This window comes from Aplidium turbinatum, chromosome 10 (genome assembly GCF_918807975.1).
Source record: "Aplidium turbinatum chromosome 10, kaAplTurb1.1, whole genome shotgun sequence".
Lineage (NCBI taxonomy): Eukaryota > Metazoa > Chordata > Ascidiacea > Aplousobranchia > Polyclinidae > Aplidium > Aplidium turbinatum.
In genome coordinates, this window is record NC_137481.1 from 23,861,503 (window position 1) to 23,884,528 (window position 23,026).

At 38.6% G+C, this 23,026-nt stretch overlaps 1 protein-coding gene across 2 annotated transcripts; it reads left to right on the forward strand.

Moving 5' to 3' along the window:
• Positions 1-829: 829 nt before the first annotated feature.
• Positions 830-22,799, forward strand: LOC145778166 (trafficking protein particle complex subunit 5-like). 2 transcript variants are annotated; one of them, XM_082589597.1, is made up of 6 exons: positions 830-849; positions 6,258-6,418; positions 17,991-18,107; positions 19,626-19,757; positions 20,050-20,124; positions 21,323-22,799. In XM_082589597.1, the coding sequence occupies exons 2-6, from the start codon at positions 6,263-6,265 to the stop codon at positions 21,404-21,406; spliced, it is 564 nt and encodes a 187-aa protein (XP_082445723.1). In that variant the 5' UTR covers positions 830-849; positions 6,258-6,262; the 3' UTR covers positions 21,407-22,799. The 2 variants fall into 2 exon arrangements, with proteins under 2 accessions (XP_082445723.1, XP_082445722.1); XM_082589596.1 differs by lacking the exon at positions 830-849 and adding an exon at positions 5,728-5,767.
• Positions 22,800-23,026: the final 227 nt, after the last annotated feature.

Sequence of the window (23,026 nt, forward strand, 5' to 3'; positions counted from 1 at the left end):
CTGGACAAATTCTCCGTCTTTTATCCAAGTAATCTGTATCGTAGTGACAGTTTTAGAGGTGTAGGCATTGCAACCCCATTTCGATAGCCGCGGGCTACTTTTACAGAAATACACTGTTTGAAAAGAAGTTCAAGTGTGTGTTTCTTCGGTCATTATATACAGACGAACGGATTCGGGAACTTTATGTTAAAATTTTCCCACGAAGAGATTATGGTTTACCGCTGTGACCAGTACCAGTGCTTGTTTGTACGGTAGTTATTTTAACAAACCTCTGAACAAACAGTTGAGTGAATGCATGGTTGCCAATCTGTCTGAAAGTTGTGAAGAACTGGAAAAACACTTATAATTTGAGACTGATGATCAGGCGCTGTGGAAGTATTTTTGTATAATAGCCTATCTCTTGGCTTGGGCTCCATTTTAAAACTCCCCCAAAAACTGGGCTACTTTTAGGCTACCGTACCGTACTTTTTGCATAAGCTTGGGCTCTTCTTTATATTAACCTCTGGCAACCCTAGGCCCTGGCAGTATGACTATGATCATTGATCAAACTGTAGAAACAAGCAACTCTCATTATGTTCTTCAGTTTTAAGGTTAATTTGAATCAGTTTTGCACTCCGTTGTTGGCTTAATTTCGTCAGACCGGTTTTACTCTCTTTTGTTCCGATGTGTCAAGTTGGCTAGTGCTTGAAGGCGTGAAGAAATAGTGCGTTTGAAGCGACTAACACCAGTAGCCTATGCTAAGAAAGCGATTCAAAGTCACCCATTCTTTTCTTGGCAGGTCTGAGCCAGGTGGTAGCTTAATTTAGGGTCTGGTGTGACTTGGATTGGAACTGTTTGGGCCATAAGATGGTAAGATGGTTTCCCAGAAGTTTTTCCATGGCTTCATAAAGCGTTGTGCTCGCAGTCGAGAGCCTGCATGTTCGACTCCAGTCCAGCCACCCGCACTTGCTGTTGTTTCTCTGGGCAAGAAACTTTACGATAATTGCCTCTACCCAGTGATCGATTTCGAGTAATGGGGAGTACCAAATTTAAGTCATAAGTAGAGTAGACAACCGGAAACAGACATTGCGTCGACTGCAGCATGGGTCAGGTGTACGTCGGAAGGCGTACACCGATGCATAGCGCTCAAGTCTGCTTTCCCGCAATGCAGGATAAAGATATAACAAACAAACAAACAAGTGTTCGCCCCGATAGCTCAATTGGTTGGTGCGTCACTTCTGGAACGGAGAAGCTTCAAGATCAAGCGGCGCTGGTTCGACTCTCGGAGCGTGCGCTTGAGCAACGCACGTTAAGGACTGCTATCCATTCAGCGGCATCTAATGGATGGAATAGATCCCCGGCAACAAGACTTCAACAATCGGAAACTTCACTCTGTCAATCTCGATGACCGGGCCTGCGTCAGTGATTCAAAGCCTCTACAAGTATGCGAAACTGCCAGGATTAAGCTCTGCAAGAAGCTTTCCCAGTCCGAGGATAAAGGTTTAATTAATCAATCATGAAGCGCCACAATTTGTCTAGAAATAGGGCTCCTGGAAGGCAGGCGTTGATGTGTGAGCTGTCGTGCGTCAAGAACTAGGCTACGGTACAGTGTAGAGGAGATGGCGATCATTGACCTCTGCCTTTAATGTGAGCCGTATGGAGGAATTCTCTCTCTAAAGTTTTGGTGAGGCGATGCTTGAAAGCACAGGTACCGTAATAAGCCTGTGAGGGTTGAACGCAGGCATCCAGTGATTATGGTCATGGTGTTGTTAAAGCTGGTATCTACTTTTCCTGCATGTGTGCTGCGGCACCAAACTGGAGACTGGAGGAGCATATTCGACAGCACTGTACACAAGCGCTATGGCACGGTACCTCTAAATACCCATTGTCAGGCATTGTAGGCATTGTCGGACATTGTCAGGCATTGTCGGGCATTGTCGGCTTTTTGGGGTTTGTGGAGCATTTCTAGGAGATGTCGAGCATTTCTAGAGATGTCGAGCATTTCTAGAGGTTGTCGAGCATTTTCAGGGGTTGTCAGGCATACGGTACCGTAGCTACTTTCAGGCATTGTTGGGAATTTCCAGGCATTGTCTAGGATTTCCAGGCATTGTCGATCATTATCAGAGGTTGACGGGTTTGTTAGGCATTATAGAACATTTTCAGGCATTGTCGAACATTTTCAGGGGTTGTTGAGCATTTTCAGGGGTTGTCAGGCATTGTTGGGAATTACCAGGCATTGTCTAGGATTTCAAGGCATTGTCTAGGATTTCCAGGCATTGTTGATCATTATCAATGGTTGACAGGTTTGTTAGTCGGATGCAACCTAGTTCGTACCATGAACAGTTCGGACTGTCAGTTCGTACCTTGAAAAGATCAAGAAAAAAAATTAAAAAAAGCCGACGTCGCTGATCGCAGTTTCCGCAATCATTTTGAAATTTTCTCCCTGAAAAGATCGAGAGAAAAAATAGCTCAAAACCGAAGTCCGCTGATCGCAGTTTCCGCAAACATTTTTCCGCAGTTTCCGCTAACTCTAACCATAGAGTAATCTATGCTCTAACCCTAACAATCGCTGATCGCAGTTTCCGCACATTTTTTTCTGCAGTTTCCGTTACCCTTATTCTAACTATAGAGTAATGTAATCTACCGTCCCTACCCTAACCTTCGCTGTTTGCAGTTTTTGCAAACATTTTTCCGCAGTTTTGTCGTCTCCGCTAACCGCAGTTTCCGCTAATCCTAACCTCTAGTTTGTTTCAAATTGTTTGGGGAAACTCCGATCAACGACTTCGGCTTTTTTTAATTTTTTTTCTCGATCTTTTCAGGGTACGAACTGACTGTACGAATGATTCAAGGTACGAACTAGGTTGCACCCTTGTTAGTCATTATAGAACATTTTCAGGCATTGTCGAACATTTTCAGGAGTTGTCGAGCATTTTCAGGGGTTGTCAGGTATTGTAGAGTACCGGTAGCTACTTTCAGGCATTGTTGGGAATTTCCAGGCATTGTCTAGGATTTCCAGGCATTGTCGATCATTATCAGTGGTTGACGGGTTTGTTAGGCATTATTGAACATTTTCAGGCATTGTCAGCATTTTCAGGGGTTGTCGAGCATTTTCAGAGGTTGTCAGGCATTGTAGAGTAGCTATACTTTCAGGCATTGTCTATAATCTAAAGGCATTGTCTAGGATTTCCAGGCATTGTCGATCATTATCAGTGGTTGACAGATTTTTTAGTCATTATAGAACATTTTCAGGCAGTGTTGAACATTTTCAGGGGTTGTCGAGCATTTTCAGGGGTTGTCAGGCATTGTAGAGTAGCTACTTTCAGGCATTGTCTATATTTTAAAGGCATTGTCGATCATTATCAGTGGTTGACAGATTTTTTAGTCATTATACAACATTTTCAGGCATTGTTTTTGCGTTCTATCTGTGAAATGAGGTTACAAACTCGTTCCAAACTTGTTGCGACGGGTTTGACATCTGGAAACAAACTCATCTACGGTTTCGATGAGATCGAGGGCTTCCACATGATCTCAATAAGTACTTATGATAGCCAGGTCATTTAAACGCTGCTGTGTTTGTGTATACCGTAAATATGTTTACAACCTACGCAAAATAGAAAGGGATCATTCTGCTGCGCATGCAAAGCTGGGAATGAAAATGCATGAAAATGTTTGACAATGCCTGACAAACGTGTCAAAAACCAATAATGATCGACAATGCCTGACAAACGTGTCAAAAACCAACAATGATCGACAATGCCAGGAAATCCTAGACAATGCTAGGAAATTCCCTACAATGCCTGAAAGTAGCTTAATCTAGAATGCCTGACTACCCCTGAAAATGCTAGACAACCCCTGAAAATGTTCGACAATGCCTGACAAACCTATCAACCACTAATAATGATCAACAATGCCTGGAAATCCTAGACAATGCATGGAAATATCCAACAATGCCTGAAAGTAGCTACTCTACAATGCCTGACAACCCCTGAAAATGCTCGACAACCCCTGAAAATGTTCGACAATGCCTGAAAATGTTCGACAATGCCTGAAAATGTTCTATAATGCCTCACAAGCCTGTCAACCACTGATACTGATCGACAATGCCTGGAAATCCTAGACAATGCCTGGAAATTATCGACAATGCCTGAAAGTAGCTACTCTACAATGCCTGACAACCCCTGAAAATGCTCGACAATCCCTGAAAATGTTCGACAACGCCTGAAAATGTTCCATAATGACTACCAAACCTGTCAACCACTGATATTGATCGACAATGCCTGGAAATTCCCAACAATGCCTGAAAGTAGCTACTCTACAATGCCTGACAACCCCTGAAAATGCTCGACAACCCCTGAAAATGTTCGACAATGCCTGAAAATGTTCTACAATGCCTCACAAGCCTGTCAACCACTGATAATGATCGACAATACCTGATAGTAGCTACTCTACAATGCCTGACAACCCCTGAAAATGATCGATAATCCCTGAAAATGTTCGACAATGCCTGAAAATGTTCTATAATGACTAACAAACCTGTCAACCACTGATAATGATCGACAATGCCTGGAAATCCTGGACAATGCCTGGAAATTCCCAACAATGCCTGAAAGTAGCTACTCTACAATGCCTGACAACCCCTGAAAATGCTCGACAACCCCTGAAAATGTTCGACAATGCCTGAAAATGTTCTATAATGCCTAACAAATCGTTAACCACTGATAATGATCAACAATGCCTGGAAATCCTAGACAATGCCTGGAAATTCCCAACAATGCCTGAAAGTAGCTACTCTACAATGCCTGACAACCCCTGAAAATGCTCGACAACCCCTAGAAATGCTCCAAAACCCCCCAAAAAGCCGACAATGCCCGACAATGCCTGACAATGGGTATTTAGAGGTACCCCTATGGCACTAGTGCACTGGGTTTATTTTTTCGCTGAGACTTTTTGGTCATTTGTCCGAAATGACTTGAAAAAATTTGGTCATTTTTATTTATTTTGGTCATTTTTAGTCATTTTTGGTCATATATAGTCAATTGACTATATATTTTTTCGGACATTTTGACCAAATTGACTATATTTTTTTCGGTCATTTTGCTAAAAAATCGGTCAATGACCGATAAATGACCAAAAAAAAAAACCCAGCTAGTGCACAGTGTTGGGGTTTTGGATCCCTAAGTCAACCCGGCTAGACATCTGCAAAGGTTGTTATTGCTGATGCTTTGGCACAAACTGAGTCGACAGTGTTTTTTATTTGTGAGCTGCCGATCCAAGGTCACTCCCAGGTATCTAGGGCAAGCTGGGTCATGTCGGATAAGGGTTCCATCTAGACTACTGTATAGAGGGACTCTTAACTGCCGGCCAGCTTCCTTGTTGAGATGGAATGGTGTGATGGTGGTTTTAGCTATGCTGAGTTACCGTATAGTGTCCAGTCCTTTAGGTATTGTGAGATCAGCTTCATACCCTTCGTGAGGATATCCTCTATCTTGTCCAGGAGACAGCCATTTTTGTTTGTATACAGTAACGGTAGGTAATACAATCGTCTGCATAGCTGTAGGCTACTGATTGGACTTTGTCTGGAGAATGTTGCTAATATAAATATTGAATAACATTGGTGCTAAGCAAGATCCTTGTGGAACTCCATTCCTTAGACGACGGGAGCAGTTTGGATTGTTGATAGATGATGAATGAACAGAAGAACATATGATACTTGAATGCATTGACATAGAATTCAGAAGTCAAACGAGACTGTGTTTGACAAACAAACCCTGATGCGAATTGACTAACGGTGCGACTGAATGTCAGAACATAGCCTAATCGGTATCTGATCAAAACGATGATCTGAATGATTGAAAGTCTAAATGCTGAATTACAAATGTAGCTATAATGCCTAACTCTTGTTTGTCTGGAGTTATTTATATTATAATACTGTATCTCCAGATCAAAAAATAGCCATGCCTCTGTAGCAAAAATGTCCAAATATAGAAATTGCAGCAATGGTCATTAGTCAATACATAGTGAAGAGGAAGACAACTTGTGCAATTAAAAAAGGTGGAACATAGGTTGAGACCATTCGCAGCAAACTAGTTTTCTTCCACACTGACACAGCGCAGTGCGCACGCAGACATTTAATCAATGTAAAAACAACCAATCTACGGAAGCCATGTTTTTTTAACTGACCAAAGTCAAAGTCAGCAACAAGAAAACTAGGTTATGAGGCTACTGTATATGATTAGATATGGTACCGCACCGTATTATTATGTATGTTTTGTTTTTAGACATCATGGATTCTGTTAAAAAATCACGAATGTCTGCTAGTATTCTAGACAAGCCATTGAGTCGTGGGAAACAAGAAGTGTCTTTAAGTGCTTTTGCACTGCTTTTCAGTGAAATGATTCAATATTCTCAAAACCGAGTTAAATCCGTTGCAGAACTACAGGTACAGCTGTTATTCAAAGCATTTTGAGTTGCATCTATATTCTATAGGCCTACAATGATTTATTTAAATTTCTGCATTGCTTACCTCATCTTGTCAGTACATGTGCAATATGCAAGATCATTTGATGCCTTGATTTGCAAATAATGGTTTTAAATGGCAAGAGCTGTGTCGGAATGGCCCGTTTCGGTGAGTCCGATTCGGAGAGTCCGATTCAGACAGTTCCCTATTCGGAGACAGCCTTTTTCGGAGAGTTCCCTATTCGGAGATTTTTTGAATTCTTTTTTTTGAAAATTATTGGGTAATTAAATACACAGAGACAACTATTCCCTCCCCCGCCCCATGCTCCATTTTTTAAAAAGCAACATGGTGTTTTTAGATATGGTAGGGATGATAAAGTATTTTGATTCTGAAATTATGATATTTCCATTGCAATAACAAATTGGATTAATGGTGTAACAAGAATTGTTTAGGTCACTCAAATCTTTAACCCTCACTTTCTTAACCAGGGGTGCACAACGTTATCCCAGGGGCCCATGGGCCTCATTACCAAAATTAGTCTAGTCTGATCATCATTATCAGTCTTGCTTTAATTAGAAAAAAGTTCAAATTTATTAGTTTTACTGCATCAGCATGCACATATCTTTCACATAAAATGCAAAAAAACGGAAGTCAAAGCGGTTTGTTAACTGCAGAACAGTCTAAAATATGTGAAAATTAATATAACCACTCAATTTCAGTCCCCCCAAACTTCAACTTTCTGTAACTCAAAAAGTTCTCAAATTTAGGCTGTGAAACTTTACCAGTTAGTCTCAATTCACCATAGCAGCAATCAGAGCTTCCAATTTTGTTTAAAAGATTTGTAACAACGGAGATCCAGGGGGTGGGCCTTATTACTGGCCGGGCCTTTATTAGCTGCAGGTGTCTTCAGGGGCGCCGGAACGATTTTTGACTGGGGGGGCAAGATTACGAAAAAAGGGCACTTTTTTTTACTAAAAGGCAATTTTTTTTTCAAATTTTAAGATAAGATTTAGCGATAATGCTACTGTAATCTATCAGCTCACTATGTATTGAGTAATAATAGCCTACAAGTGTCCAGTATACAAAGAAGGGCATCATGCTATATGTTATAATGATGTAACCTACTGTCAAGCCTTAAAGCAGCCTGCGGCCATGGCCGCTAAGTAGTGCTTAAATGACCACCGGTGCTACCTCCACAATCGGCCAAGTTTGGCCGCCGGTCTCTTCTAGCCAAATATTTAATTTCGCAATAGAATGATCGTGGATTAACTGTCGAAAATATGTAGTATCAAAGAGTGACGCAAAATTAGGTCAGCGTGTCATAATCGCCACTGTTGCATTGTGCGGGGATATTTGTTATTGATGGAATATATCCATCTGCGATCACCAACGCTGTAAGTCTTGTTTGTAATTCTCGGCGTTTATTTTAACAAAGTCTTAATCCGAAGTGCTAATTTACATCGGCTGGCAATATTGTCATTTTTATGTCGATTCGATGTTGTCGGACATTGAATCGTTGTTAAAAAGGAGAACTAGATTAGTTGACATCCAAGGGGAAAACATTTTTTGATCATATTTTGCAAAAATTATGCTTCTTTTAGTAGTGTCCTTCACATCATTGAAATACTTATTTTATTACCTTGTCGTCATCGTCAACACAATCATGTCGAGCGTTGTTTTTCGTTGCTAAAAAGAATTCTAGGGGAGTGGCAAACTTCTTTAAAATCAGCCACATTGGAGACACTCGTGCAAGTGTCGTTAGATGGTCCCGCAGTACTGGATTACAATCCCGATAAAGCAGTTATTGTCGCCCAGGCCCAGATTTCAACAACGCTAAGTGATCATTTTAGCATTGTTGCAAGTTTAATTTTATTTACTTGTGCTATCGTTATTTTTATTTTGTATTTTGGCCTCCAAGCACGCAGATTTGGCCGCCGAGAAGGAGCTCTAGAAAAAAAAAACGAGTTTTAAGGTCTGATAGGCTACTGTGTTGCAAAATTTTCTGCCGTAAATATTATTATTAGGCTAAAGCTAAATCCGCCCCCCCTGCCCCCCCGCTTCCTGCGCCCCTGGGTGCCTTACCAGTTTTTTACTAACTGAAAAAATGAATAAAGTAAACAATATCACACCAAATCAGAAGAATCAGTTTATTTAAATACAGAGCTTTCGCCACACAAGTGTGGCTTCATCAGTATAAACTGCAACAATAATAAATTTGAAAAACTGAAGTTTGCTTTAATTTATGATTCAGTAAATTTACCCCCTCGGTAGGTAAAATTTACCCCCGGTTAAGAATCCCTGCGCTAAGTAGTGCTTGAATGACCGCCAGTGTGCTACCTCCTCAGTTTTCCAAGTTTGGCTGCCGGTTTCTTCTAGCCAATTATTTAATTTCACAATAGAATGATCGTGGATTAACTGTCGAAAATATCTAGTATCAAAGAGTGATGCAGAATTAGGTCAGCGCGTCATTATCACCACTGTTGTATTGTGCGGAAACATTGCCATTGTATGGAAAATATCCAGCTGCGATCACCAGCTATAAGTCTTGTTTGTAATTCCCGACGTTTATTTTAACAAAGTGTTAATCCGAAGTGCTAATTTACATCGGCTGGCAATATTGTCGTTTTTATGTCGATTCGATGTTGTTGTCGGACATTGAATCGTTGTTAAAAAAGAGAACTACTATAGGTTAGTTGACATCCAAAGGGAAAACACGTATGTTCATAGTTGAGAAATGTTCCCGCTGTGGGTTAGTTACTTCACAGTTCACACCCTCAATGGTGACATCATAACGGTATAAATGGTCAGGTTTTATGAAAGGCGGTATGCAGTTGAAACAATTTAGTGTCATTAGATGGTCCCGCAATACTGGATTACAATCCCGATAAAGCAGTTATTGCGTGGTACAACGATTCTATAGCAGGACGTCGCCCAGTCTTCAATAACATCAAGTGATCATTTTGGCCTTGTTGCAAGTTTAATTCTATTTACTTGTGCTATCGTTATTTGTATTTTGGCCTCTAAGCACGTAGATTTGGCCGAGAAGGGGTTCTCGGTAGGCCACGATGGCTGCCGAAAAAAAACACGAGTTTTAAGGCCTGATGTATAAAGTGTTCCTGGGCTCCAAAACTCTGGGCTAGGTAATAATAATAATAATGGTAATAAACGTCGTTAATGCAGTCAAATGATTTCACAACGGCCATTTTACAGAAGAAGGCACGAGAAAATAAAGTAAACATGCTCGAAACCTTGGGGAGCAAGTCTTTTAGAGGTGCAGACAGTTAGGCGCCAGTCAAATAGGCGCGCACAGTCGCACACTGTGGCTGCCACAGTGTGGTATCTGGATATTTAGGTGCGGAGCACTGTGGCGCCCGTTCATTTAGGTGCTATTCCTAGTAAAGTCTGCAGATTGTATCAGCTTGGCAGGTAGGGTAATGCTTTTCACACAAAATGTTATATTATGTTGAACAAAAAAATATGTCATGGCTTCCGGGGTCCACGTCTTTTAGGCGCTGACAGTTAGGCGCTGGTCTAATAGGCGCGCACACTGTGGCGTCTGGATATTTAGGTGCGGAGCACTGTGGCGCCTGTTCATTTAGGTGCTATTCCTAGTAAAGTCTGTAGATTGTATCAGCTTAGCAGGTAGAGGCGTAGGACAATGCTTTTCACACAAAATATTATATTGAACAGGAAAATATATTGTTTTGTTAATGCGTGTGCGTTGTTGGTCATGGCTTCAGTGAGTGAAGTTGCTTAATCCGCCAATGCTTTTTCACACAAAATGTTATATTCAACAGAAAAAATATATGGGTGAAGCTGCTTAAACCGGGAATGATTTTCACACAAGTTGTTATATTGAAGAGAAAAATATGTCATGGCTTCAGTGAGTGAAGCTGCTTAAACCGGCAATGATTTTCACACAAAATGTTATATTGAACAGAAAACTATGTTATGGCTTCCGTGAGTGAAGCTGCTTAAACCGGCAATGATTTTCACATAAAATGTTATATTGAACAGAAAAATATGTTTTTTTTTTAATGCGCGTGTTCAGCATTTATTTCTTGTTAGTCCAGGTTTGCGTCGGCGAAAGCTTTATCAATAAATTATTCAAGTTTCCGAACATGTATGAGTTCACTTTTAGTTAGGTCAAATAATAACTACACTAAACATCAGTAAAAAATGTATCGTAGCCTGTATTCAACCGGGCGGTAGGCTTAAGTGAAGACTAACTTAGTTTTCCGTCAAAACCCCGACTAGGTTTAATAACGAGCGAAGTACAACCATTATGCTTGAAAAAATTGCTGCTGATGGCTTCATGTATACGTTGCAGTGTTTGATTGCGCATTTTTCGTATTTATTAATTGTTTAATAAAAATCTTCATCCTTCCACCTCGTGTAGCCTACCTTCTCAAACAAAAGAGCTTGCTGTGGGTTCTTTGCTGTAGCCTAGGCTACTTGCAAAGTCAGGCACTGCACACCAAAATTTTAACCACCCGCTTCAATATAGACTAAGGTATGATTTTTGTTACTGATGTTTAGTGTCGTTATTATTTGACTTAACTCTTTCGCAACCACCGAGGTCAAGACGTTTAATCTAAATAACCAGACATTTTTCACACAAATCTGTTGTATTTACGCCGTAAAAACATCTCATGTGATCGACGTAGACGCACAATCTTGACATCAAATGAAAGCATACATCTTCAGCTATCCGAAGATGCAAAGCTTTGCAATAAAATTTAAAACATTCAATGTACAACTAGCAACTTTCCATACGGTGTTTTTTCTAATTTCTAAAAAAATTAAAAGTTGGCAGAAAAGTGTACTTCATTATAATCTTTACTACCCAAGCATGATAAAATAATTTGAAAATATATGTAGTTTAATCGAATGCCAAAACAATTCTGCACATGAGAAAAATTTTACTTCATTTCTGCGCGCAATGCTTTAGGAGGTACAGCAGAATGATTATGGAGAAAATTTGGAAAATTTTAAGCAAAAAGTTTACGTAATTTAGCCTACAGTCTTTTTGATCGAGAAACATTTTGTGTGAAAAGCATTGCCGGTTTAAGCAGCTTCACTCACGGAAGCCATGATATAATTTTCTGGCAAGCTGCCATGCTGATACAATCTACATACTTTACTAGGAATAGCACCTAAATGACCGGGCGCCACAGTGCTCCGCACCTAAATATCCAGACGCCACAGTGTGCGCGCCTATTAGACCAGCGCCTAACTGTCAGCGCCTAAAAGACTTGCTCCCGGCTTCCGTGAGTGAAGCTGCTTAAGCCGGCAATGCTTTTCACACAAAATGTTATATTGAACAGAAAAATATATTGTGTTTTAATGCGCGTGTTCGGCATTTATTTGTTGCTAGTTCAGGTTTGCGTCGGCGAAAGCTTTATCAATAAATTATTCAAGTTTCCAAACATGACTAAGTTAACTTTTAGTGAGTCAAATAATGACTACACAAAACATCAGTAAAAATATACCGTAGCCTATATTCAAGCAAGCGGGAAGTAAGCTTGAGTGAAGAGTAACTTAGTTTTTCGTCAAAAACCCGACTAGGTTTAATAACGAGCAAAGTCGCACCATTATGCTTGCAACTTGTAGCCAGGGTTCTATGCCCTATAGAAATATATTCATGTAGTAGAACGTTGTCTCATATGTACTCGCCTCACGACCAATCCATCCCGAGTAGAAGTAAGTGCGAAAGATAACAGATTAAGCAAGGCTCCATCTGGCTGCAACCTATGTTCAGGACAAGGGCGGATTTACCTATGGCGCCGGGGCGCCATAGGTAAAATCCAATTTATTTTTTTATTTAAATACAGAGCTTTCGCCACACAAGTGTGCAAAAGCTCAGTATTTAAATATACCGATTCTTCTGATTTGGTGTGACATTGTTTACTTTATTTAAAATGTTTTGTCACACCGTGCATCCCAGTGAATCATCAGTTGAATTATATATAGGAAAATTTGATGAAAAGTTTAAGAACAAAGTTTTGTTTTGGAATTTTATTTTTTTATGTCTTAAAATTTTTTCTACCATTCCAATTTCGTCTTGCTCAGCTGAAAGATCGTTTTCCGCCCGAAAATTGCTAAAAACAAAAATACGTAGTTGCATGCGTGAAGGATGTCCACTGCCCAGTTTATTGATCACATATATACTGCAACAAAGATGTATCGGTTAGGCTACGTCAGACGAAATCTAAGACGAATTTGCAAAAGTGACAGAAAACTGTTGTTATGAACAAAACTGTGTTTTTTTATTTAACGTTGATAGATCGGCTAATCCCATTTTGTTTTCGAGAAACTTGTGTATATATACATAAAAAGAAACTCTTTTTAACTTAAGTTTAAATAATATAATGCATGGTAGCAATCCAGATTTTATGACAGTTTAGGCAGAGAGATAGGATGGAATGCCATACATCGACCTTTTGGACAGTAAAGCTGGATCTGGTCTTGAACACATCTCTGCTAAATTTATTACGTATTTTATTCAAAACATGTTTATGATCGAATTACTTGTTTGAGGAAATCTAATGTCATTTTTATACGTTGTTACAACTTACAATTACGTATTGAGACGTTTTGCAACATTATCAGCATGAGTAGTTTAATCGTATTGTTCTTTTGCTCAATTGCATCATTGTCAGTTCACAATATTTTGTTTTGCTGATAGGGCATAGGCCCGATTTCACTTACTCTACAAAATTGAAATAGTACTGTAGACTCTTATTGCTGCAAGCGCTTTGTTCATCTTTGAATTTTTTTTTTATTTGCAATATCTTAACTGAGTACCACTCACTTGTACTAAGTACACCTAGGCCTCACCGCTTGAATGTTTTTTATACATAATGCATTTTTTGGGCTATGCACCAGTGAGCTTCAGGCACTCTAGATTGGTGATTTATTGAAATGGAGTTTGGTAGTTACCCCTTTTCATTCACTAGGAGCAATCACTGTTGTAATGTTGTATAGCCTAAAGTTTTAGTGGAAAATACCCAAATTATCATTTCACGTTCGTTATTGCTTTTAAGTGTCACGAGCGGCATTATGACATTACCTCAACTTTACAGCTGATTGTCACTTGTGGTGTTGATTTGTGATGTGGGAATGACTGGTAGCCTACCTGACTTAGATAGGCAATTTTATTGATAAAAATACAAAAAAAAATTTCCCAAGCCATTTGCGGCGAGGTTGTTCCATACTTCTTTGGCGCCCCCTAAAATTTTGCCCTAAATCCGCCACTGGTTCAGGATGCATAGCATTAGCAAATGTGGGTCTGCTTCTATTCGGCGAGTTTGATTTGGCTAGTCCGATTCGGCTAGTCCGATTCGGCGAGTTCCCTATTTGGCAAGTTTTTGAAATTTTTTAAATAAAATTATCGGGCACCGTAGCCTAATTATAATTGCCGTTTTTACATCGTTTTAACGTCTCTAAACCTTGAAATCGTGCAGAAAGGAATAATAAAATGTTTGAACTATTAAATTAAAATTCGTCATGTCAGTTCAGTTGTTTTTATTTCTGACCATCATATCAAAAACAATACACGTCAACATAGCAAAGGTAGAAGCGACAAAACGCGAACGTTAAAACGTGCTTGAATTCGTCATGTCAGTAGAGTTGTTTTTATTTCTGTTCATGATATCAAAAACAATACACGTCAACATAGCAAAGGTGTAAAAAAAGGTAGAAGCGACAAAACACGAACGTTATAACGTGCTTGTGAACGAAGTAAGTTATTGAGTTGAAAGAAATTTGGCACGGTCGCAACACCTTCAGAAAAATTTAAGATATGAAGGGAAAATAAAAAAAATAAAATGTTACAAACAAAATAAATAAATCATGTTTATGTCTATAAGTTAGTACTTTTGAATAGTTAAAATGATTAGTTTGGATCAACAAATGTGTGGCCTACAGCTTGGATTGAAAGGAAATTATCGGGTACCGTAGCCTACTTATCCCGACCAGCAAAAATTTGTTCCAAGAACCCAGTTAGCCTAACAGTTCATTTTTACATTGTAGGCCTAGTTAGTAACAGAATGAAAAGGCTAACCAAATGTGTGGCCTATCGTTTTAACGTCGCTAAACGTTGAAATCGTGTAGAAAAGGGAGCTTTTGCTGACTAGGATACGTTGAAACTGAGAAACATTCACAGAAGCCCTTCGATTTGTTCCAAGAACCCAGTTAGCCTAATGTTACTACAATGTAAAAATGAACTGTTAAGCTAACTGGGTTCTTGGAACAAATTTTTGCTGGTCGGGATAACTAGGCTACGGTACCCGATAATTTCCTTTCAATCCAAGCTGTAGGCCACACATTTGTTGATCCAAACTAATCAATCATTATTATACATGATTTATTTATTTTGTTTGTTGTATTTTCTTTTTTTTATTTTCCCATCACGTTGTGTCGCTTCTATCTTTTTCTACACCTTTGCTATGTTGACGTGTGTTGTTTTTGATATCATGATCAGAAATAAACACAACTCTACTGACATGACGAATTCAAGCACGTTTTAATGTTTGCGTTTTGTCGCTTCTACCTTTGCTATGTTGACGTGTATTGTTTTTGATATGATGGTTAGAAATAAAAACAACTGAACTGACATGACGAATTTTAATTTAATAGTTCAAACATTTTATTTTTATACCTTTCTGCACGATTTCAAGGTTTAGCGACGTTAAAACGATGTAAAAACGGCAATTATAATTAGGCTACGGTGCCCGATAATTTTATTTAAAAAATTTCAAAAGCTTGCCGAATAGGGCACTCGCCGAAAAAGGCTCTCGCCGAATAGGGAACTCGCCGAATTGGACTAGCCGAATCGGAATCGCCGAAACGGGCCATTACGGGCGTCACAGTAAACACAATAAACGGGCGTCACAGTGTTCCGCACCTAAATATCCAGATGCCACAGAGTGCGCGCCCATTTGACCAGCGCCTAACTGTCTGCGCCTAAAAGACGAGGACCCAAACCTTGGGTGAAAGCAGTACCGCATCCACCACCAACAGCAATATTCCATCTTCATCGTTTACAGTAAATTGCATAACTATTTTTAAATTGCGTGGCCTTTTCACTTTTCAGTACAGTAATTGAGAAAGCAAACGATGATAGTGTCAAAGCCACAATATTTATATTTGCGACTCAAAACCATTCAACATCTTATCTTCTTTTTTTCTATTGAAATTTCACATACAGTAGAATTCGCCTATAACGGCTTCGTTTATAACGTCAATTCGCCTATTACGTCACATTTCGCTCGGTCCCGGCAGAATTCCTATCTTTTACATACATTGTAGTTCGGCTACAACAGCATCGCCTATAGCGTCAATTCGCATGTAACAGCACCCTTTATTGGTCCCCAGACGTCTTTTGTTTGTTTATAACGTCACTTTAAGCCATCACCTTTACCACGAACGGTCAGTCTTTTAATCCAGTTAGCGCTGCAGCTTGCAAAATGTCTTCCCTTTATTTCGCTACGTCGTTCTCAGCAGGGACTTTAACTAAATTAGCCTAAGTTTTTTCCCGCGTGAAAAACTATCACGTGTAAAAAGCAGCTCTACAGCTGACCTTTAAACAACTCAAAGCAACAGTTGTACAATGTACGTGCAGTACTGTATAAACTAATTAACTTTTTTTTCCCGCGTGAAAAACTATCACGTGTAAAAAGCAGCTCTACAGCTGTGTCAAATACGTGTCAAAACCGAAACAGCTCAAGATCAATGCCTTTTTTGCTAATAAACAATGAACTTTTCTACTACTGTATGTAATTGTAACGAGCTGTATTGCGCAAATTTCCTGTACCTGTTGCTGTAGGTTATTTTTTTTTAAACAATTTCTTTGTTTATTGTATTTTCTGCGTGCCTTTTGTCAGTTTGGTGGTACACAGTAACCCTGATTGGATTATACACCTCTTTCTTTAATCAAAAGACAGTTGTGGAATAGTTTGTGGTAGTTCGTCTATAACGTCAATTCGGCTATAATGTCAGTTTTTGCAAATCCCCTAGAGGTGCCGTTATAGGCGAATTCTACTGTATTACAAGTATTTTTGCTTCAATAACGTCATACGGAGTGTTCATCGCACACTTCACTGACCTAGCTTTGTTTGAACTCAATTGTTTTGATCTTTCAAGGATGCACAATTGCTCATCTCTAGCTGTTTTCAATGATATCGACGCTCACATCGCAAGTTACAACTTTCCTTTCCGCTATTGGACACGTTTTTCCGACTCAGTTAAACAATTGCTGGCAGACATTAGCCCTTTGTTTGCATTGATTCAACATTTACAGGCTTTGAATCAATGTAAAAAGAGTTGATTTGCTGACTGGGTTTCTGTAACTTAACACCGTCTTTGAAATTTGCATTGGCACGTTTTTGCCGATTCAATTCATATTTTATATATTCAATTACTTTACTTTAACATTTACCTCGGCAATTGCCGGTCGACGCCAAATTCAAAGGCTACGTCTTCCAGGGTGTTCGGTCAACGTTACGCAATTACAGCCAAGAATGTTGCACGACAATCATGACAGATTGACATGTGGGTCCACAAATAGTGCTACCGTAGTCATTTAGGCTAAAAATCCGCAACTTTTAAAAATCGGAATTAGCGGGAACTCCTTGTCAGTAAAAAATCGTCGCCAATGCTTGGGGACACCCATTGAGATAACACTAAATACAAGCTGGAGCAATTGCATCAAATAACTCATGAGCTGTAGCTACATTTTGACGAGGAAATTCTTGAGCTAAAACAATCTCATTATAATGCTGGCTGGCAGTACCACATTTTTTAAACATAATGTGTGGTCAGAATTCCAAAAGAAAATTATCTACAGTTGTGGTATTCAAATTACTTTGGTATGGTAGTACAGTGGTGACCGTATATAAAACCTGTACTGTAAGTTAAGCCACCTTAACACAAGGTGTTAAAGATGAGAACCAGCTCTATTTCCTTCCTTCGTCGTCGTTCTATGAGCATCTAGGGCCAAGAGTTTATTCTTTCACTACCCCAGATTTACTATGTTCCCGCACTACACTGAAAGGCTACTTGAGGGCAGCCAGTCTTTGATTTCATCATTAGACACGCAGATCTTCGGCTCTATTAGACAGGCTGAAAATGTTGCAGTCGTTGATGATGTGGTCTGTTCCTCAGCACCACACTCACAAGAAGAGGAAGAGGTCATGGCCACCCCATTGGTGCATGGGTGAACGGAAATGAATGAGTGGAGTAAGGTGGTGCTTGACTTCCATTCAAAATTCCATTTATGGTCTGCCCAATTAGCCGCAGAGATATCTTGTTCGTCAGCTTCATTGAGCAAAAGTTGAGCGGCTTTCCTGAAGTCATTAAATAAAGCAGACAGAAAACATGTCAAAATTTATCATCTTCAACTTTTTGTGGTAGCCTAGCCTGCAGTCACCACAGAAAAAGAAAATTATTTTATAACTAAATGCCAAGTGAACAATCTCATTGTGCATCACAGGGTGCTTCAATTAAATAAAACTAACAAAAAATATCCATAGCTTATTATGATCCCTTTCAGACAAAGCTTTCTGATTTCGGATATAGTGTTGGCTCAAGGTTGGTCGACCTGCTTTGTCTGCGAGAAAAAAATGGAAAGAGAGAAGTTAAAATTTTGAGCATTCTCATGTTTGTGAAGGTACGATTTAAATGTTTTTTTTCTTATGAAAGCTGTTACAATTTTATGTTAAGTATTTAGCTATCAATGCATGATTTACATTGCAACATGATACAATTTCATGGTAGGCTACAGTAGGGTCATTACAAAACTAAAGCTACTAGTGATACCATGGTGTCTGGCAGAGTCAGTTATGGATTCAGCTAACCCAAATATCAAATGAGATTTTAAGTGATTGGTGCTCACCAAATCATAGTTAGTAGTTACTGTTGAGCTTAGTTTTATTATATAGTCACCTGTTTTCGATGTGTTTATAGTGTTTGTATCTATTTTACAACCAATACGGTGCATCCAACGATGAAAACAATGTCAGTCACGGTTGTTTATTTAAATCAAACAATAAAAGTCTAACAAGATGGTAATTTTTTTTTTAGATTTTTTAATCATATGGACGTGATATGGTGGCAAAAGCTATCTATAAATGAGAATTTGGAATGCAGCAATAGCATTTGTTGGTGACGTTTAGTCCTAACGTTTTGTAAGAAGTTTTTAACTATCATGCTAAAATTGGACATTTTAAACCATGTTTATTTCAAGAAAATGTGCTCAAAATGGCACTGTACACTACAGTAACAATAACACTTTTGACATGGTAGAAATCCCAGTCGGATAGAATCAGCAATGACAAGTGACTTTAAGGGTTTTAGGGGTGAAATCTTCCAGTGCAGATTTTGAGTGTGTGATTTCTACTTTCGGCCTGATTCAATCTGAAGTTTAAAATCGACTGGGCACTGCTAAAGATAACAAGCTTGTATTTATGCACAAATTTCTCAATCAAGTTTAACATCTTCAAGTTTATTACATTTACATAAACATAAAACTACGCAACAAATTAAGTATCGAACGTTTTCGACATCACAAGATGCCCTCTTCAGGAATAATATACATACATACAAAATAATATACATCCTGAAGAGGACATCTTGTGATGTCGAAAACGTTTGATACTTAATTTGTTGCGTAGTTTTATGTTTATGTAAATGTAATAAACTTGAAGATGTTAAACTTGATCACGTTGCTCGGCTTCGTATGCGTATGGTTCAACAAGACAAACTCTCTACCGAAGCTCTAAATTTCTCAATGCAAAATAAACTGCTAATTTTGTGCATCTGAACATTTTTTTGTTGGTACCGCGTTACACTCAGTACTATGAAACTTTTGTTACAAAAGGTCTGGTTGTATGTATTTAATGACAAAATAGAAATTGGGGTGTGGCAAGGGGTAAGAGAAGGTCTTGACTTTAGCTTTAATTAAGATTAGTTCTGGTCTCAATCCCGATGATTACATGTAAAACAACACTATTGAAAAATATAGCCTAAGTAATTAATGGATCAAAAGTAAACTTGTTGTTAAAATAACTCCCTTAATCCGACAATGAAATTCAAATTCTTATTTCGATCAAGGAAATCCTGATTTTTTTTCAACCATATTACAGTCAGTAGCAGTAATGAAAATTTGTATGAGCCTTCTTTATTTCAGGTCAATTTATGGAAAGCTTTGTTTGGCAAGGAGGCCGACAAATTGGAACAAGCTAGTGATGACGAAAAGACTTATTACATCATTGAAAAGGAGCCGATCATCAGCACGTTTATATGTGTGCCTAAAGACAAGGTTTGTTTTACACTTATTAATGTCCTTTTTGTTAGCACGTAAGCCGTAGGGTGCAAGTTGCATGCAATGGAATAGAACAATACAAATTCAGGGACAATATACTACATCGTCAATTCTTGCAATTATATCTATCGCAAGTTATGAATTTTTTTTGGTCCGACACTTTTTTTCGTTTCTTTCAGTTACAGCCCCTTAGTTATGTGACTTTCTATGATTGCACAGCAGTGAGATCAGGTTTGATTGAACTTGAACGAAATAATACGGTAGTTGCCGCTATTATTATTTATTTCAGGGTTCATTGAACTGTGCATCATTTGCTGCTGGGATTGTAGAGGCTGTGCTCAACTTTTCTAACTTTCCTGCCAAGGTAAGATTATATTAGTTGTAACATGTACCATGTTTTTAAATAACAAATTTATATTTTAACATTTAACCGAAAATTATCAGTATTGCAAAATGCATTTCAATGCTGCAAATTCAAAACCTAACGTTCTCATAGAACATAAGTCAAGCTTCCTGTTAACAAACGCCACTCAGGCACTCACACAGAATCTAGCTCAACACATCTGTATTTCTAATGCGACATAACTATGAAACCGGTACAGCTTTTCCCTTGATTCTTACGATAGCTGTTATTGATGAAAAGGCTCTACCGGTATATTATGAAGTAAGCGGGGAATTGAAAAAGACAGGCATTCGAAATTTGACTAGCAAAACGAACGGACTGGATTTTAGAACAAGAAGGTAAAATTCACGACTGGGGAATGTCGCTCTTCTGACACCGGTCGCACTAAATTATATTGATTAGAGATATTTTTCAATTCCCGAATAGCAAATTTGAAACTTTGATTTAATAAAAAATGATTAATTCTATTTAATTCGTTTTCTTTTTTGTAGGAAGTCATACCCCTAGACTAGACAGCCAGAAGCCTAAATTATCCTTTTTGTAATCCTTTTTAATTAGAGACTTAGAGTCTCTCAATATTCTTTAAATTATCCTTTTTATTTTCCTTTTATAAAAAATAATGCCACAATTAGATAGCCAAAACCCTGCACTAGAGGATCAGACATCGTAAAAATGAGCGAAAATAACCTACATAGTCATCAGTAAAAATTCATATGATGTTCCACGATCAATCCAAACGAGGTCCGATCACCTGGCCATGTGGTGCCATAAATGCTGCATTGTTGATGTAATACAGTATAAATAGCTTCTTTGTTAGAATATTAGGAAAGAGTCAGAGGCTTGCCATTTAAAAAACAAACTCACTATTAGAATTTGTAAAAACAAAAATTCGATGAGAAGTGTTGTCAACAGCTCAACAGAAGTGCTGTCAGTCGTAGCTTTAAATCCCACAGCTCGTGTTGCTTCATTCATGAGATCAAATCAGTAAGGTAGAATGTGCCTGGGATTGCCTGGGTTGGCTTGCCCAAGACGCTCCTCTGTTAGAGCTTGAATGTCCCACGTTTTGTGTTGCTATGATTGGCTTGCTGGTTGTGAAGAACCTGTCGCGCTTGTGACAATGAACGGGTAGTTTTGTATTTTAACAACGTTCTGTTCTCAGGTGACGTCACACTGGCACAAGGGAACGACCCTGATGATCAAATTCGATGAGTCTGTTATATTAAGAGAAAAATCTTTGAGTTGAGATTCCACAAGACGCCATTTTAATTGATTTATTTTTTGACATTATTTTGATGCTATAATCTCAGTAATAACTTAGCAAATAATGTGGCTTCTACTTATGTTTTGCATGCGAGTCAAGAACTCGAGTAGATGAGTAATTTATCTTGTTCAAGATTATACTACTCTTCTAAGGATACTCATTTAATGATATGGAAAAGTATCCTTTGAACAGAACAGTGCAAAGTGTTTTACTTCTTCAGCAACATGTTGGGCGCCATGCGAGAAATATTGTCATTTCTTTGGTATGAAACATGATTGCTTAGATGTCACTTCAAGTGATGCAAAGCCAAGTCAGTGTAGCCTTCCTGGCAACGCTTCGTTCTTGGGAGTCGAGGGTTTATCCTTATACCATCCCTGAGATACCCTGATGTGTCTCTATTTGTTGTCATTAACTTGGTTTTCTCAGTTACTGGATTCACCAGGAGGAGGCTGATAACGCCCCAGCAGTCCCCTGTTACTGGTGTTCACTTTAAAACTTACGGGCTGTTCAAACCTCCCCAGCAAACCTTGTGGGTTGGATTGCGTCACATAGTTTGAAAATAGAGGAAGGCGGTTGAGTTGATACGGAAGGTCGGCTGATGTTAAAATAACCACAGTGAAAACATAAATAAATGATTTTGCCTGAAACACTATGGTGTAATTTCATAAAAACAAAATGTTTAGTCTGTGAGTAAATTGTTTTAATATTTTTTATCGTCTTGCAAAAACCGGAAGGCTTTTCAGATAAAATGGGATAGGTTTTAACTTATCAGAATGGAGGGTGGTAGTCGTGGGCCGCTTTAATGGGCGGTGATCACATGACATATTTTTTTGAAAAGATGTGTATATATTGTTGAGCTTGGTTACATACCAAAATATCAAAACCGCGCCAAAACTTTTCATTTTCAGGTTGGTTCATGTAGAAAACGCCCGGGAATATTCTTACCACTGCCTATAGCTTAATATGAATATTTTCTCACTGCCCTGTCTGCGGTTTGTGCTAGCTCGTTTTCAAGGAAAACACAAGCTAAATCAAAGAAAAACAAAAAGTTCATGAACTCATTTCAATAACACACAACCTTGGTTTATTTTTTATGAAATTTAGCAAAGCAAGGTACAATGCAAACTTGTACTTAGCAATGTGAAAAGTGTATCAACTGACCAACTCTTCCCCTAAGTTTTGATGACGTTAAAAGAAACAAAATTTGACTTCTTGTGATTGTTAAATAGTTTCTTCGACAAATTACATTTCCATATTAGCACGTAATCATTTTGACTCTTGGTTATGTGACTTATCTTTACAGTCGCATTTTATCGAATTTGAAGTAGGCTACAGTAGCCTGTGCCTACTTTTACTGTCAATAAACTTATCTTCTGTTTAATCAGCCCAGTGACAGTGTTAAATAATTTTACCCTAAATCTGCGGTAGCCTATGGTTTGTTTTCTCGTCTGAGAGCTAGTAATATGTTATGTTTGCAGGGTTTGTCCTTGCAGAAATTTCACAGTGAGTTAAATAATTTTATTACAGTCACAGTCACAGTTAAATAATTTTACCCTAAATCTGCGGTAGCCTATGGTTTGTTTTTTCGCCTGAGAGCTAATA

What these genes read in the sequence shown, in the direction of transcription:
- LOC145778166 (XM_082589597.1), top strand. Translation starts at nt 6,263, where the DNA reads ATGGATTCTGTTAAAAAATCACGAATGTCTGCTAGTATTCTAGACAAG. An exon ending in TATGTGTGCCTAAAGACAAG is followed by an intron (nt 19,758 to 20,049) that starts GTTTGTTTTACA and finishes TATTTATTTCAG; the next exon opens with GGTTCATTGAACTGTGCATC. An exon ending in TTTCTAACTTTCCTGCCAAG is followed by an intron (nt 20,125 to 21,322) that starts GTAAGATTATAT and finishes TTCTGTTCTCAG; the next exon opens with GTGACGTCACACTGGCACAA.